Here is a 15,553-nt window from a genome sequence, read left to right as displayed (position 1 = left end):
GGGGTAAGCCTAAGCCTTTTCGTAAGCTTAACCTATTTCTTTAACTTGCCTATGACAAAGTGCTTTGATGACACTGCTGCCTCCCAGCTAGTTGAACGCTTGTCAGTCATTCTCCTAAAAAGGCAACTCTGTTTGCTCGAGTACTAAACCGAGGGCCGGCAGCCACAAGTGACACGGTAAGAGACACTTATGGCAACAATAAGGTGATAAGGATGATACCTAGTCACATCTGAGATGTGAATCAACGGCACCGATTGGTCAATCGCCAGTATGGCCCTTGGGCCTCATTTGTCCCCTTTGAAATGACCTGTTGAGATCATTCAATGCAACAGCTGAGGCTCTCTGGCCTATAAAGGATCCACCTCATACACTCTTCCGTAATATAAGGCTATGTATTGTTTTTTGAACAAAGTACATACAACATTTGAACATCCCTATACCTCTGTACGCATAGGAAAATGATCCCTTTATTGTGTGTGTGTTGGGTGGGTGTCTGAGGAAGTTTTACTGCGTTCAGCTTGCAGAGGTATCACAACCCTTCCATGGCCACCTGGATCCTGTCTAGGGAAGAAAAAAGAAGCATGACGTTATTAACATTGGCCTTCAAGAGCTACATGGACTGCTGAGGTGACATTCGGACCCCTTATAGGTTTGGCATTCCTTTGTGTATTGTTTCCCGTATGTTGCACTTGTTTCTCCTTTGTACTTGTGAACTATTGAGGTTTTAAACGCCTATCTTAATTAGGTGTGACTGAAACTGCAGTGGGTTGAATCCTACTAGTTCAGGTTTCACCAACCTCCAGGCAGGGGGGTAGAGTAGCCATTTTTGTGGTAGCCTGGAGAGGCACAGCTGATTGAAAGAGTTGAATCAGGTGCAACAACAACAACAAGTAGAACAACACCAATTCAATGTGAAGAGGGGACATCACAGTTGGGCATTGTGTTCAACATAGCTCAGTATTGGAGTGTGTTTTCCCGCCGAATGTAAGTAAGTAGATTGATTCTTCTTCTCCATTGTTCCTAGAAACGAAACCTGCCCTCCCCTTTGCAGCAGAGGCCAGGCAAAAGCGCGCGCTTTCTGTGCCACTGGCTTCAATCAGGTCCACCAACGCAGATAATAAGAGCACCGAGCACCGAAAATTACGTCATTAATTCACTTGAACTCAGCTAGCGAACACACGATGTCTGGAAGAGGTAAAGGCGGCAAGGGACTCGGAAAAGGAGGCGCTAAGCGTCACCGTAAGGTTCTCCGCGATAACATCCAGGGAATCACCAAGCCCGCCATTCGCCGTCTGGCTCGCCGTGGCGGCGTGAAGCGTATCTCCGGGCTGATCTACGAGGAGACCCGCGGTGTCCTGAAGGTGTTCCTTGAGAACGTGATCCGTGACGCCGTCACCTACACCGAGCACGCCAAGAGGAAGACCGTTACGGCCATGGACGTGGTCTACGCTCTGAAACGCCAGGGACGCACCCTGACGGGTTTCGGCGGTTAAACGCACTCTTCTCGGAACGTCAACATCCCGACTTGAACCAAAGGCTCTTTTAGAGCCACCCACATCCGCTTCAAAGGGTCAAATCCATTATCGTAGGAAACCATGAGCCACTCTTGAGTGGACAGGGAGGGAGTATTCGTGACAGGAGGCTATGTTCAGTGCAGGCTTTGCCTACAGTCGTATTAAACCATGAGCCACTCTTGAGTGGACAGGGAGGGAGTGTTCATGACAGAGGGAGGCTATGTTCAGTGCAGGCTTGCGTACAGTCGTATTACGAGACACCCGAAATAAAGGCACCACGGCTGGGAAATCCCCACCAAGTACCAAAAGGGGAGCCTTATTTTTGGCCATTGTAGGACTTTTTGGAAAACACACCATTCCCCACCAGTGACAGAGCATAGGCTATGGTCTTTGTTAGGGAAGCAAGCCTCTGAGTGGAAGGCTCTTATGCGCGCTCAGCTCCACTGGGCAAATGGCAGGGGCGCCTATGAGAAAGCAGGGGTGTGTCCACGGCCGGCGAATTAGCTTAGCTTCGTCTTATAAGAGGGAAAGGGCTCTCCACCCCCTCATTCGTTTGTGAGAAGCAGCGAGACATCAGCATCATGCCCGAGCCAGCAAAGTCCGCGCCCAAGAAGGGCTCCAAGAAAGCCGTCAAGACCGCAGGGAAAGGCGGCAAGAAACGCCGAAAGTCGAGGAAGGAGAGCTACGCCATTTACGTGTACAAAGTCCTGAAGCAGGTCCACCCCGATACCGGCATCTCCTCCAAGGCCATGGGAATCATGAACTCGTTCGTGAACGACATCTTCGAGCGTATCGCCGGAGAGTCGTCTCGCCTGGCCCACTACAACAAGCGTTCCCACCATCACCTCCAGGGAGATCCAGACCGCAGTGCGCCTGCTGCTCCCCGGAGAGCTGGCCAAGCACGCAGTGTCCGAGGGCACCAAGGCCGTGACCAAGTACACCAGCTCCAAGTAAACAGCCCATTTGGAGTGCTGTAGTAACCCAAAGGCTCTTTTAAGAGCCACCAACCTGTCAGTGAAAAAAGCAAATCCATATATGGTGGTGTGTGTGTGGAGGACATGTCAAAAGGGGGGAGAGGGAATAAATGATGCTGACATGAACAGGGTAGGAATGTGTGCATGGCAGTATAACACAGTGAGTGGGATTCCACTCGTGCTCCGATGACTGGAGCCTGTGTAACAGTATAACTTTAGGCCGAACCAGGGACCCTCTGCACACATCATCAACAACAGTCTCAGAGCAAGTGACGTCACCGATTGAAACTAGCCGTTTCACATCCCTTACACACACCTGTACAAGAGGGAGGAGGAGAGAGAGAAGAAGAGGCCCAAATCTCTCTCTCTAGGCCTATATCAGGGCGGACAAGCACATGGGGCGCCAGCCTCCATAGCGCCGGCCGCACAGCCAGACACCACAGACCCACAGACACAAAGACCGGCACGAGTGAGTCACGCTGCGGAGTCAAGCGAGGAGGACTGCGAGAAGGCCACAAGCCTATCTCTCTCTCTCTCTCTCTCTCTCTCTCTGACACGCTTTTGAAAGAGACACACAGACAGAGAGAGAGACTACCTAGCACAAGAAAACACACAGGCTCCAAATCCAACTAATAAACTCATACTAATAAAACATCACACACACACACACAAAGTGCAAGTAAGCATGTCGTTGGACAGTGTATTATTTCTCGTTTGCCTCCTGGACACATGACGAATACAACGTGAAACTAGTCTCAGCCAGGCCTCACAAGTGCATGTGTTTTAAGGTCCCAAAAGAGCTCTCCTTTAAAACACCAAGGAGCACATCAGGGGACGCCAAACCATTTGATTCCCTTGCCAGACATCTCGGCTCACTCCACAATCAATGGTGCTCGCAATCGGATGCACTTTTAGGCCATTTAGGAGACAAATAGCACAGGAAAAGCAGTGCGCACCGCTCCACCCGACAGTCGAACGGTGAGGTTTTGAGCGAGTCGCAGCAAAATGCACGGGGCTTCTGCAGCCCACATGACTTTATTCTGAACGGACACAAGTCTGCTCGCTGGGCCGTTCGCTTTTGGGCCAAAAACGCGGCTCCGTCGGTGACTTTGGCCCGATATTGGCGACCAGAAAACACAAGTGAAAGAGCATTTGGCCAGCCCGGAGAAGCCGAGCTGGGTGGCTTGAGTCTACATGGTTCTCATGTCGCGTTTAAGGCCAGCCCCCTGCACGGTGTGGAGCTTCAATAGCGCAGAGCAGCGTCTACAGCAAAGTACTCCTCCTCACAGACTACCGTAGTGTTGTAAGTGTGTGTGTTTACCGGACCGAACGACAGACATGGCAGAAGTCGCACCAGCACCCGCCGCCGCCGCGCCGGCCAAGGCACCCAAGAAGAAGGCAGCAGCCAAGCCCAAGAAAGCGGGACCCAGCGTAGGCGAGCTCATCGTCAAGGCGGTGTCCGCCTCCAAGGAGAGGAGCGGCGTGTCCCTGGCCGCGCTCAAGAAGTCTCTGGCGGCAGGCGGCTACGACGTGGAGAAGAACAACTCCCGTGTCAAGATCGCCGTCAAGAGCCTCGTCACCAAGGGCACCCTGGTCCAGACTAAGGCACCGGTGCTTCCGGCTCCTTCAAGCTCAACAAGAAGGCCGTCGAGGCAAAGAAGCCCGCCAAGAAAGCCGCAGCCCCAAAGCTAAGAAGGTGGCCGCCAAGAAGCCCGCCGCCGCCAAGAAGCCCAAGAAGGTAGCAGCCAAGAAGGCCGTGGCCGCAAAGAAGTCCCCCAAGAAGGCCAAGAAGCCCGCTACACCCAAAAAGGCCGCCAAGAGCCCAAAGAAGGTGAAGAAGCCCGCCGCAGCGGCCAAGAAAGCGGCCAAGAGCCCCAAGAAGGCTACCAAGGCAGCGAAGCCCAAAGCCGCCAAGCCCAAGGCGGCCAAGGCCAAGAAGGCAGCCCCCAAGAAGAAGTAAACCTATTACAAACAGTGTTCTTTCTACTCGACACATGTTGTTACCACAAAAGGCTCTTTTAAGAGCCACCCACCTCTTTCCATAAAAGCGCATGTCATTCCATTCCACCTACCTACCCGTGGTGCAAAAGAAATGAAATGAATGACTTTTACGCACCACATTTTGGAGTGGCTAAATGGCTTTACATTTGTCACTCAAGAGTGCAGCACCCTCACCAGTCAACATTGTTGTGATGTGTTAGAATTGGCATGTCACATTGATCCTGATAATAATAAGCATACATACTATAGTGGGTTGGACAGCAGCCATTTGTATTATGAGCCACTCTCGAATTGATTGATACATGTTTCAGTGATTTGAGTTGTCACTTTGGCGCTCCCGCCAACGTGAAAAAGTAACAAAAGTCGGAGGGAAACAGAGTAGCCTAGCCCTCGTCACTCTGCTGCCTGCCTGCCTGCGGGCGGGTGGGTGGGGGCGGGCTTAGGGCTGACTGCCTGTCTGTCTGTCCCTCCCTCACTCCAATTGGATAAGGCCACACCGGTCCGGTGGCAATCGATGGCTTTTGTGGCGAGGTATAAGTAAGACTCTCGAGGTGGCCAGCGGCTCATTCAGACTTTCTGTGACATACTGAAGCTACCAATATGAGCGGAAGAGGCAAAACCGGAGGCAAGGCCAGGGCGAAGGCAAAGACACGTTCATCCCGTGCCGGGCTCCAGTTCCCCGTGGGCCGTGTGCACAGGCTGCTGCGTAAAGGCAACTACGCCGAGCGTGTGGGCGCTGGCGCACCAGTGTACCTGGCCGCAGTGCTCGAGTACCTGACTGCTGAGATCCTGGAGTTGGCCGGAAACGCTGCCCGTGACAACAAGAAGACTCGTATCATCCCCCGTCACCTGCAGCTGGCAGTCCGTAACGACGAGGAGCTGAACAAACTGCTTGGCGGCGTGACCATCGCGCAGGGTGGTGTTCTGCCCAACATCCAGGCAGTGCTGCTCCCCAAGAAGACTGAGAAGGCCGTCAAAGCCAAGTAAAATCGCTGGTGCGGCTGCAACTTGACTACTCAACCCCAAAGGCTCTTTTAAGAGCCAACCACCTAGCTCAACAAAGCGCAAAGTGTCCTTTCTATGCCTGGCCAATTATTTGGCGTGTTAGATACACACACATATAGACGGCACCGTATCAAGTGCCCACATGAGGCCTAAATGAAGGATAACAACTAGTAGGCTAGAATGAGAGCATTATTGCGCGTCAAGTGTAACGTTGCTCGCGGCCCTAACAAAAGACCCAAGCGCGCCTCGGCGAGGGTGGGGGTTGCATTTTGGGGCGGCACGGAGAGGCCGAGCCTCCCGTCCAATGGGCGGCGGAGGAGGCCTCCGCAACGGGCCAATCAGGGCGGTGCGGAGATGGTGACCAATGAGCAGACGCCGCTGCCGGCTTTATAAACTTCACATAGGCATTTTGAGGCTATACTCCGACTGTGAAAGAAGGAAGCTAGCTAGCGCCATGGCCAGAACCAAGCAAACCGCTCGCAAATCCACGGTGGCAAAGCACCCAGGAAGCAGCTCGCCACCAAGGCTGCGCGCAAGAGCGCCCCGGCCACCGGCGGCGTGAAGAAGCCTCACCGTTACAGGCCCGGCACCGTGGCTCTTAGAGAGATCCGTCGTTACCAGAAGTCCACTGAGCTGCTGATCCGCAAACTGCCTTTCCAGCGCCTGGTGCGAGAAATTGCCCAGGACTTTAAGACCGACCTGCGCTTCCAGAGTTCCGCAGTGATGGCCCTGCAGGAGGCAAGCGAGGCTTACCTGGTCGGCCTGTTCGAGGACACCAACCTGTGCGCCATCCACGCCAAGAGGGTGACCATCATGCCCAAGGACATCCAGCTGGCCCGTCGTATTCGCGGAGAGCGCGCATAAACGATGACCTGATCTCCAAAATCCCCCAAAGGCTCTTTTAAGAGCCACCTCCATATTTCAGTCAAAAAGGCACAATTGTTCCATTTGTACACGCCCCTTTCCCACCGTGTATGTTCCCTGTTCTCGAGTCACTACAGACCGTGGTTCGATTCCAGGCTGTATCACCACCGGCCGTGATTGTAAATAAGAGTTGGTTCTTAACTGACTTGAGTCGTTTCAATAACGCTCTCTTATATGTGATTAGATGTATGCCTAGAGTAGAAGAGGGGAAAAATACACTAGCAGTAATGAGTGATAGTAATGATAGGGGCAAAAAGTGTCAAAAATGGTCACTATGTAGCTAAAACAACTGACTTTGAAAGTGCCGCTGATGAGATGGGAAAAGTTAACGTGGAGCACGGAGGCCATCTAGTGGTTAAACGCTGGTACTGTCAGCGTGTGAGCACGTCATAGTGGCTCCCTATTGGTATTTGATCTTGAGGCCCCAAGCACGTTCGATTCAATTGCCAAAAGACTCGGCCATCCTCATGTGACATTCCCGCCCCAAAAATCCATGTTTTGGGCACGCTTGTGTAATTCATTTCGATCTCTTCCGGCGCATTAGAGCTCCTTGGAATGTCCAGAAGATGCTGAGATCGAAACCCCTTCTACGACAAAGTCTACATGCCAGTCAGTGTGTCTAGTCTCTGTTGTCCTTGAGACAGGCCTCCGAGTGCTGCCCCTGTATTTAATTGAGTCTGTTTACACCCCTTTGTAATGGTGATCTCCACTTGATTGAGTCTGTGTAATGTTTGAGGCTTTACTGGCATTGTACAGCTACCTTGCTTTGATGCACTATAGAGAGAAAAGCATCATAAAGTAGGTTGATGTGAGAACAAGAAATGACGTCTGTGGTGGCAGGGTTAAGTGAGTGAGCAGTCTAGTGACTGAGTCATTGCATTGTGGCTTTGAGGTGTCTTGTGATGAATGAAGATCCAGTCAGTCTCTAATATGTGTTTGTGATGATTGTTTGTTAATGTTTGATTTTGAGCACATACTTGTTGTGACAATTGCATCAGGTTGAGGGAGAAATGGTCTGTGTGGCCATTGTGAGTGGCACTTCTGATCCAGCAGGTGGTGTTAAGATCCCTCCCTATGTGGCTTTGAATGATGAGCCAGTGTTGGCAAAATGACTTGTGCTCCAGCGGGTGGCGGTGAAATGCCTCCCTATCTATATGACTTGCCCTATTCCTTTGACATTGTTCACTTGATTGGAGATGATTCCGGTCTTCTTCATGAGCACTCCTGCATGTCTTCCTTCCTGTCTTGCCATGTGGGTTCCACGGAGGTGTGTGTTTTTGTTAGATATCACTGGGCACATTCCTAACGTGGAGGTGGTTTGCATAGCTCATGTCATGTGGATATATAAAGTATTGTATTGTAAGGTATGTTAGTCTACGGACGGTCTGACATTGCTCGTCCATATATTGATGTATTCCAATTGCATTTGGGTGTATTGTGTGGAATGTTGGAACATGGTTAGATCTTACTGTGCTGTTGGAGCTAGTAACACAAGCATTTCCCGACATCTGCTAAACAGGTGTATGTATATCTCTCTAGTCACCCCCAAAACCAATTCTTTCTTTGGCCGCCTCTCCTTCCAGTTCTCTGCTGCCAATGACTGGAACGAACTACAAAAATCTCTGAAACTGGAAACACTTATCTCCCTCACTAGCTTTAAGCACCAACTGTCAGAGCAGCTCACAGATTACTGCACCTGTACATAGCCCACCTATAATTTAGGCCAAACAACTACCTCTTTCCCTACTGTATTTAATGAATGTATTTATTTTGCTCCTTTGCACCCCATTATTTTTATTTCTACTTTGCACATGTCTTCCATTGCAAATGTACCATTCCAGTGTTTTACTTGCTATATTGTATTTACTTTGCCACCATGGGCTTTTTTGCCTTTACCTCCCTTATCTCACCTCATTTGCTCACATCGTATATAGACTTGTTTATACTGTATTATTGACTGTATGTTTGTTTTACTCCATGTGTAAGTCTGTGTCGTTGTATGTGTCGAACTGCTTTGCTTAATCTTGGCCAGGTCGCAATTGTAAATGAGAACTTGTTCTCAACTTGCCTACCTGGTGAAATAAATAAAAATAAATTTAAAAAAATGTGTCTATTTGATTAGGATTAGGACTTTTCCTCTATGTGTCGCACTTCCATTTCCACTTTATGTCCCCGTTAGGGAGCTGTCATTTATGCTGCAGGCTAATTACTACCAATGTCATTGTGGTCCAAGTTCAACTCCTAGCCTATAGGGTGTGGTAACAGGCCCTCTGTTATTTGTTGTTGTACTCTGCATGTGAAGTATCTGCACTGTAGCCTATAGAGGAACTAAGCCCTTGATAATAGGGGAACGCAAGCTGTTGAACACAAACTCCCAGTCCTATGATGTTGCTCTGTGAAGGAGGTTAGCTTTTCAGCATTCAATTCCTGGCAGCCTTCTTCGCCCTGGTTGATTTGTGAATGTGAGTGATTCGAGAATGTTTGGCTTGGGTATCCAAGGTGTTTGAGATTGTTGAGGACCAGTGTTCCGAGGGGCTGACTGTGACATCATAAAGCGGAATGTAGTTAGCGTGCTGTTTGAGGGATTCCAATTCAGTCCGTTGCGGCCTTCCAGGCAGTGCAGTTGTGCTTCAAGTGTGCTCTCTGTGTGATGACTTGTTGTGCCTACACGGAGTACAGCTACGAACGGACGTGACATTTGGGGTAAGCCTAAGCCTTTTCGTAACCTTAACCTATTTCTTCTAACTTGCTATGACAAAGTGCTTTGATGACACTAGCTGCATCCCAGCTAGTTGAACGCTTGTCAGTCATTCTCCTAAAAGGCAACCTCTGTTGCTCGATGTACTAAACCGAGGGCCGGCAGCCACTAAGTGCACGTAAGAGACAATTATGGCAACAATAAGTTGTAAGATGATACCTAGTCACATCTGAGATGTGAATCAACTGCACCGATTGGTCAATCGCCAGTATGTGCCCTTGGGCCTCATTTGTCCCCTTTGAAATGACCTGTTGAGATCATTCAATGCAACAGCTGAGGCTCTCTGGCCTATAAAGGATCCACCTCATACCACTATTTCCGTAATATAAGGCTATGTTATTGTTTTTTGAAAAAAGTACCATACAATATTTGCACATCCCTATCACCTCTGTACGCATAGGAAAATGATCCCTTTATTGTGTGTGTGTTGGGTGGGTGTCTGAGGAATGTTTTACTGCGTTTCAGCTTGCAGAGGTATCACCACCCTTCCCATGGCCACCTGGATCCTGTCTAGGGAAGAAAAAGAAGAATGACGTTATTACATGGCCTTCAAGAGCTACATGACTGCTGAGGTGACATTACGGACCCCTTATAGGGTTTGTGGCATTCCTTGTGTATTTGTTTCCCGTATGTTGCACTTTGTTTCTCCTTTGTACTTGTGACACTATTTGAGGTTTTAACGCCTATCTCTATTAGGTGTGACTGGCAACTGCAGTGGGTTGAATCCTACTAGTTCAGTGTTTCCCAACTCCAGGCAGGGGTAGAGTAGCCATTTTTTGTGGTAGCCCTGGAGAGGCACAGCTGATTGAAAGAGTTGAATCAGGTGCAACAACAACAACAAGTAGAACAACACCAATCAATGTGAAGAGTGGGACATCACAGTTGGGCCTTGTGTTCAACATAGCTCAGTATTTGAGTGTGTTTCCCGCGCATGTAAGTAAGTAGCTTTGATTTCTTCTTCCTCCATTGTTCCCTAGAACGAACGCCCTGCCCTCCCCTTTGCAGCAGAGGCCAGGCAAAAGCGCGCGCTTTCTGTGCCACTGGCTTCAATCAGGTCCACCAAACGCAGATAATAAGAGCACCCGAGCACCGAAAATTACGTCATTAATTCACTTGAACTCAGCTAGCGAACACACGATGTCTGGAAGAGGTAAAGGCGGCAAGGGACTCGGAAAAGGAGGCGCTAAGCGTCACCGTAAGGTTCTCCGCGATAACATCCAGGGAATCACCAAGCCCGCCATTCGCCGTCTGGCTCGCCGTGGCGGCGTGAAGCGTATCTCCGGGCTGATCTACGAGGAGACCCGCGGTGTCCTGAAGGTGTTCCTTGAGAACGTGATCCGTGACGCCGTCACCTACACCGAGCACGCCAAGAGGAAGACCGTTACGGCCATGGACGTGGTCTACGCTCTGAAACGCCAGGGACGCACCCTGTACGGTTTCGGCGGTTAAACGCACTCTTCTCGGAACGTCAACATCCCGACTTGAACCCAAAGGCTCTTTTAAGAGCCACCCACATCCGCTTCAAAAGGGTCAAATCCATTATCGTAGGAAACCATGAGCCACTCTTGAGTGGACAGGGAGGGAGTATTCGTGACAGGAGGCTATGTTCAGTGCAGGCTTTGCCTACAGTCGTATTAAACCATGAGCCACTCTTGAGTGGACAGGGAGGGAGTGTTCATGACAGGAGGGAGGCTATGTTCAGTGCAGGCTTTGCGTACAGTCGTATTACGAGACACCCGAAATAAAGGCACCACGGCTGGGAAATCCCCACCAAGTACCAAAAAGGGGAGCCTTATTTTTGGCCATTGTAGGACTTTTTTGGAAACACACCATTCCCCACCAGTGACAGAGCATAGGCTATGGTCTTTGTTAGGGAAGCAAGCCTCTGAGTGGAAGGCTCTTATGCGCGCTCAGCTCCACTGGGCAAATGGCAGGGGCGCCTATGAGAAAGCAGGGGTGTGTCCACGGCCGGCGAATTAGCTTAGCTTCGTCTTCATAAGAGGGAAAGGGCTCTCCACCCCCTCATTCGTTTGTGAGAAGCAGCGAGACATCAGCATCATGCCCGAGCCAGCAAAGTCCGCGCCCAAGAAGGGCTCCAAGAAAGCCGTCACCAAGACCGCAGGGAAAGGCGGCAAGAAACGCCGAAAGTCGAGGAAGGAGAGCTACGCCATTTACGTGTACAAAGTCCTGAAGCAGGTCCACCCCGATACCGGCATCTCCTCCAAGGCCATGGGAATCATGAACTCGTTCGTGAACGACATCTTCGAGCGTATCGCCGGAGAGTCGTCTCGCCTGGCCCACTACAACAAGCGTTCCACCATCACCTCCAGGGAGATCCAGACCGCAGTGCGCCTGCTGCTCCCCGGAGAGCTGGCCAAGCACGCAGTGTCCGAGGGCACCAAGGCCGTGACCAAGTACACCAGCTCCAAGTAAACAGCCCATTTGGAGTGCTGTAGTAACCCAAAGGCTCTTTTAAGAGCCACCCAACCTGTCAGTGAAAAAAGCAAATCCATATATGTGTGTGTGTGTGTGGAGGACATGTCAAAAAGGGGGAGAGGGAATAAATGATGCTGACATGAACAGGGTAGGAATGTGTGCATGGCAGTATAACACAGTGAGTGGGATTCCACTCGTGCTCCGATGACCGGAGCCTGTGTAACAGTATAACTTTAGGCCGAACCAGGGACCCTCTGCACACATCATCAACAACAGTCTCAGAGCAAGTGACGTCACCGATTGAAACTAGCCGTTTCACATCCCTTACACACACCTGTACAAGAGGGAGGAGGAGAGAGAAGAAGAGGCTCCAAATCTCTCTCTCTCTAGGCCTATATCAGGGCGGACAAGCACATGGGGCGCCAGCCTCCATAGCGCCGGCCGCACAGCCAGACACCAAGACCCACAGACACAAAGACCGGCACGAGTGAGTCACGCTGCGGAGTCAAGCGAGGAAGGACTGCGAGAAGGCCACAAGCCTATCTCTCTCTCTCTCTCTCTCTCTCTCTGACACGCTTTTGAAAGAGACACACAGACAGAGAGAGAGACTACCTAGCACAAGAAAACACACAGGCTCCAAATCCAACTAATAAACTCATACTAATAAAACATCACACACACACACACAAAGTGCAAGTAAGCATGTCGTTGGACAGTGTATTATTTCTCGTTTGCCTCCTGGACACATGACGAATACAACGTGAAAACTAGTCTCAGCCAGGCCTCACAAGTGCATGTGTTTTAAGGTCCCCAAAAGAGCTCTCCTTTAAAACACCAAGGAGCACATCAGGGGACGCCAAACCATTTGATTCCCTTGCCAGACATCTCGGCTCACTCCACAATCAATGGTGCTCGCAATCGGATGCACTTTTAGGCCATTTAGGAGACAAATAGCACAGGAAAAGCAGTGCGCACCGCTCCACCCGACAGTCGAACGGTGAGGTTTTGAGCGAGTCGCAGCAAAATGCACGGGGCTTCTGCAGCCCACATGACTTTATTCTGAACGGACACAAGTCTGCTCGCTGGGCCGTTCGCTTTTGGGCCAAAAAACGCGGCTCCGTCGGTGACTTTTGGCCCGATATTGGCGACCAGAAAACACAAGTGAAAGAGCATTTGGCCAGCCCGGAGAAGCCGAGCTGGGTGGCTTGAGTCTACATGGTTCTCATGTCGCGTTTAAGGGCCAGCCCCCTGCACGGTGTGGAGCTTCAATAGCGCAGAGCAGCGTCTACAGCAAAGTACTCCTCCTCACAGACTACCGTAGTGTTGTAAGTGTGTGTGTTTACCGGACCGAACGACAGACATGGCAGAAAGTCGCACCAGCACCCGCCGCCGCCGCGCCGGCCAAGGCACCCAAGAAGAAGGCAGCAGCCAAGCCCAAGAAAGCGGGACCCAGCGTAGGCGAGCTCATCGTCAAGGCGGTGTCCGCCTCCAAGGAGAGGAGCGGCGTGTCCCTGGCCGCGCTCAAGAAGTCTCTGGCGGCAGGCGGCTACGACGTGGAGAAGAACAACTCCCGTGTCAAGATCGCCGTCAAGAGCCTCGTCACCAAGGGCACCCTGGTCCAGACTAAGGGCACCGGTGCTTCCGGCTCCTTCAAGCTCAACAAGAAGGCCGTCGAGGCAAAGAAGCCCGCCAAGAAAGCCGCAGCCCCCAAAGCTAAGAAGGTGGCCGCCAAGAAGCCCGCCGCCGCCAAGAAGCCCAAGAAGGTAGCAGCCAAGAAGGCCGTGGCCCGCAAAGAAGTCCCCCAAGAAGGCCAAGAAGCCCGCTACACCCAAAAAGGCCGCCAAGAGCCCAAAGAAGGTGAAGAAGCCCGCCGCAGCGGCCAAGAAAGCGGCCAAGAGCCCCAAGAAGGCTACCAAGGCAGCGAAGCCCAAAGCCGCCAAGCCCAAGGCGGCCAAGGCCAAGAAGGCAGCCCCCAAGAAGAAGTAAAACCTATTACAAACAGTGTTCTTTCTACTCGACACATGTTGTTACCACAAAAGGCTCTTTTAAGAGCCACCCACCTCTTTCCATAAAAGCGCATGTCATTCCATTCCACCTACCTACCCGTGGTGCAAAAGAAATGAAATGAATGACTTTTACGCACCACATTTTGGAGTGGCTAAATGGCTTTACATTTGTCACTCAAGAGTGCAGCACCCTCACCAGTCAACATTGTTGTGATGTGTTAGAAATTGGCATGTCACATTGATCCTGATAATAATAAGCATACATACTATAGTGGGTTGGACAGCAGCCATTTGTATTATGAGCCACTCTCGAATTGATTGATACATGTTTCAGTGATTTGAGTTGTCACTTTGGCGCTCCCGCCAACGTGAAAAAGTAACAAAAGTCGGAGGGAAACAGAGTAGCCTAGCCCTCGTCACTCTGCTGCCTGCCTGCCTGCGGGCGGGTGGGTGGGGGCGGGCTTAGGGCTGACTGCCTGTCTGTCTGTCCCTCCCTCACTCCAATTGGATAAGGCCACACCGGTCCGGTGGCCAATCGATGGCTTTTGTGGCGAGGTATAAAGTAAGACTCTCGAGGTGGCCAGCGGCTCATTCAGACTTTCTGTGACATACTGAAGCTACCAATATGAGCGGAAGAGGCAAAACCGGAGGCAAGGCCAGGGCGAAGGCAAAGACACGTTCATCCCGTGCCGGGCTCCAGTTCCCCGTGGGCCGTGTGCACAGGCTGCTGCGTAAAGGCAACTACGCCGAGCGTGTGGGCGCTGGCGCACCAGTGTACCTGGCCGCAGTGCTCGAGTACCTGACTGCTGAGATCCTGGAGTTGGCCGGAAACGCTGCCCGTGACAACAAGAAGACTCGTATCATCCCCCGTCACCTGCAGCTGGCAGTCCGTAACGACGAGGAGCTGAACAAACTGCTTGGCGGCGTGACCATCGCGCAGGGTGGTGTTCTGCCCAACATCCAGGCAGTGCTGCTCCCCAAGAAGACTGAGAAGGCCGTCAAAGCCAAGTAAAATCGCTGGTGCGGCTGCAACTTGACTACTCAACCCCCAAAGGCTCTTTTAAGAGCCAACCACCTAGCTCAACAAAAGCGCAAAGTGTCCTTTCTATGCCTGGCCAATTATTTGGCGTGTTAGATACACACACATATAGACGGCACCGTATCAAGTGCCCACATGAGGCCTAAATGAAGGATAACAACTAGTAGGCTAGAATGAGAGCATTATTGCGCGTCAAGTGTAACGTTGCTCGCGGCCCTAACAAAAGACCCAAGCGCGCCTCGGCGAGGGTGGGGGTTGCATTTTGGGGCGGCACGGAGAGGCCGAGCCTCCCGTCCAATGGGCGGCGGAGGAGGCCTCCGCAACGGGCCAATCAGGGCGGTGCGGAGATGGTGACCAATGAGCAGACGCCGCTGCCGGCTTTATAAACTTCACATAGGCATTTTGAGGCTATACTCCGACTGTGAAAGAAGGAAGCTAGCTAGCGCCATGGCCAGAACCAAGCAAACCGCTCGCAAATCCACCGGTGCAAAGCACCCAGGAAGCAGCTCGCCACCAAGGCTGCGCGCAAGAGCGCCCCGGCCACCGGCGGCGTGAAGAAGCCTCACCGTTACAGGCCCGGCACCGTGGCTCTTAGAGAGATCCGTCGTTACCAGAAGTCCACTGAGCTGCTGATCCGCAAACTGCCTTTCCAGCGCCTGGTGCGAGAAATTGCCCAGGACTTTAAGACCGACCTGCGCTTCCAGAGTTCCGCAGTGATGGCCCTGCAGGAGGCAAGCGAGGCTTACCTGGTCGGCCTGTTCGAGGACACCAACCTGTGCGCCATCCACGCCAAGAGGGTGACCATCATGCCCAAGGACATCCAGCTGGCCCGTCGTATTCGCGGAGAGCGCGCATAAACGATGACCTGATCTCCAAAATCCCCCAAAGGCTCTTTT

At 51.6% G+C, this 15,553-nt stretch overlaps 7 protein-coding genes and 2 pseudogenes across 7 annotated transcripts; all 9 read left to right on the top strand.

Moving 5' to 3' along the window:
• Window positions 1–1,181: 1,181 nt before the first annotated feature.
• On the top strand, window positions 1,182–1,493 carry LOC118956944 (histone H4-like). Its single transcript, XM_036974239.1, has one exon. The coding sequence runs from the start codon at window positions 1,182–1,184 to the stop codon at window positions 1,491–1,493; it is 312 nt and encodes a 103-aa protein (XP_036830134.1).
• Window positions 1,494–2,042: 549 nt separating this feature from the next.
• On the top strand, window positions 2,043–2,519 carry LOC118956949 (annotated as a pseudogene).
• A 1,307-nt stretch (window positions 2,520–3,826) lies between these two features.
• On the top strand, window positions 3,827–4,448 carry LOC118956943 (histone H1-like). Its single transcript, XM_036974238.1, has 2 exons — window positions 3,827–4,073; window positions 4,120–4,448. Exons 1-2 carry the CDS (start codon window positions 3,827–3,829, stop codon window positions 4,446–4,448), a joined length of 576 nt encoding a protein of 191 aa, XP_036830133.1.
• Window positions 4,449–5,009: 561 nt separating this feature from the next.
• LOC118956948 (histone H2A) lies at window positions 5,010–5,507 on the top strand. Its single transcript, XM_036974242.1, has one exon. It carries the CDS (start codon window positions 5,090–5,092, stop codon window positions 5,474–5,476), a length of 387 nt encoding a protein of 128 aa, XP_036830137.1. The 5' UTR covers window positions 5,010–5,089; the 3' UTR covers window positions 5,477–5,507.
• Window positions 5,508–5,558: 51 nt separating this feature from the next.
• Window positions 5,559–6,372, top strand: LOC118956945 (annotated as a pseudogene).
• A 3,941-nt stretch (window positions 6,373–10,313) lies between these two features.
• LOC118956942 (histone H4) lies at window positions 10,314–10,625 on the top strand. Its single transcript, XM_036974237.1, has one exon. It carries the CDS (start codon window positions 10,314–10,316, stop codon window positions 10,623–10,625), a length of 312 nt encoding a protein of 103 aa, XP_036830132.1.
• A 555-nt stretch (window positions 10,626–11,180) lies between these two features.
• LOC118956947 (histone H2B) lies at window positions 11,181–11,663 on the top strand. Its single transcript, XM_036974241.1, has one exon. The coding sequence runs from the start codon at window positions 11,235–11,237 to the stop codon at window positions 11,607–11,609; it is 375 nt and encodes a 124-aa protein (XP_036830136.1). The 5' UTR covers window positions 11,181–11,234; the 3' UTR covers window positions 11,610–11,663.
• A 651-nt stretch (window positions 11,664–12,314) lies between these two features.
• On the top strand, window positions 12,315–15,529 carry LOC118956941 (histone H1-like). The gene is made up of 4 exons (XM_036974235.1): window positions 12,315–12,329; window positions 12,851–13,408; window positions 13,497–13,547; window positions 15,176–15,529. The coding sequence occupies exons 1-4, from the start codon at window positions 12,315–12,317 to the stop codon at window positions 15,512–15,514; spliced, it is 963 nt and encodes a 320-aa protein (XP_036830130.1). The 3' UTR covers window positions 15,515–15,529.
• On the top strand, window positions 14,185–15,006 carry LOC118956946 (histone H2A). Its single transcript, XM_036974240.1, has one exon. The coding sequence runs from the start codon at window positions 14,244–14,246 to the stop codon at window positions 14,628–14,630; it is 387 nt and encodes a 128-aa protein (XP_036830135.1). The 5' UTR covers window positions 14,185–14,243; the 3' UTR covers window positions 14,631–15,006.
• Window positions 15,530–15,553: the final 24 nt, after the last annotated feature.

The sequence above is a fragment of the Oncorhynchus mykiss genome, unplaced genomic scaffold, assembly GCF_013265735.2.
Source record: "Oncorhynchus mykiss isolate Arlee unplaced genomic scaffold, USDA_OmykA_1.1 un_scaffold_432, whole genome shotgun sequence".
Classification (NCBI taxonomy): domain Eukaryota; kingdom Metazoa; phylum Chordata; class Actinopteri; order Salmoniformes; family Salmonidae; genus Oncorhynchus; species Oncorhynchus mykiss.
The sequence above is the reverse complement of the archived record's forward strand: the minus strand, read 5'-3'. Positions and strand labels throughout refer to the sequence as shown.

Coding starts and splice junctions, on each gene's coding strand:
- LOC118956944 (XM_036974239.1), top strand. CDS start 1,182: ATGTCTGGAAGAGGTAAAGGCGGCAAGGGACTCGGAAAAGGAGGCGCT.
- LOC118956943 (XM_036974238.1), top strand. CDS start 3,827: ATGGCAGAAGTCGCACCAGCACCCGCCGCCGCCGCGCCGGCCAAGGCA. Junction 4,074..4,119: donor CAAGAGCCTCGTCACCAAGG/GCACCCTGGTCC, acceptor GGCTCCTTCAAG/CTCAACAAGAAGGCCGTCGA.
- LOC118956948 (XM_036974242.1), top strand. CDS start 5,090: ATGAGCGGAAGAGGCAAAACCGGAGGCAAGGCCAGGGCGAAGGCAAAG.
- LOC118956942 (XM_036974237.1), top strand. CDS start 10,314: ATGTCTGGAAGAGGTAAAGGCGGCAAGGGACTCGGAAAAGGAGGCGCT.
- LOC118956947 (XM_036974241.1), top strand. CDS start 11,235: ATGCCCGAGCCAGCAAAGTCCGCGCCCAAGAAGGGCTCCAAGAAAGCC.
- LOC118956941 (XM_036974235.1), top strand. Junction 13,409..13,496: donor AGGCCGTGGCCCGCAAAGAA/GTCCCCCAAGAA, acceptor GCAGCGGCCAAG/AAAGCGGCCAAGAGCCCCAA. Junction 13,548..15,175: donor AGGCAGCGAAGCCCAAAGCC/GCCAAGCCCAAG, acceptor CTCGCCACCAAG/GCTGCGCGCAAGAGCGCCCC.
- LOC118956946 (XM_036974240.1), top strand. CDS start 14,244: ATGAGCGGAAGAGGCAAAACCGGAGGCAAGGCCAGGGCGAAGGCAAAG.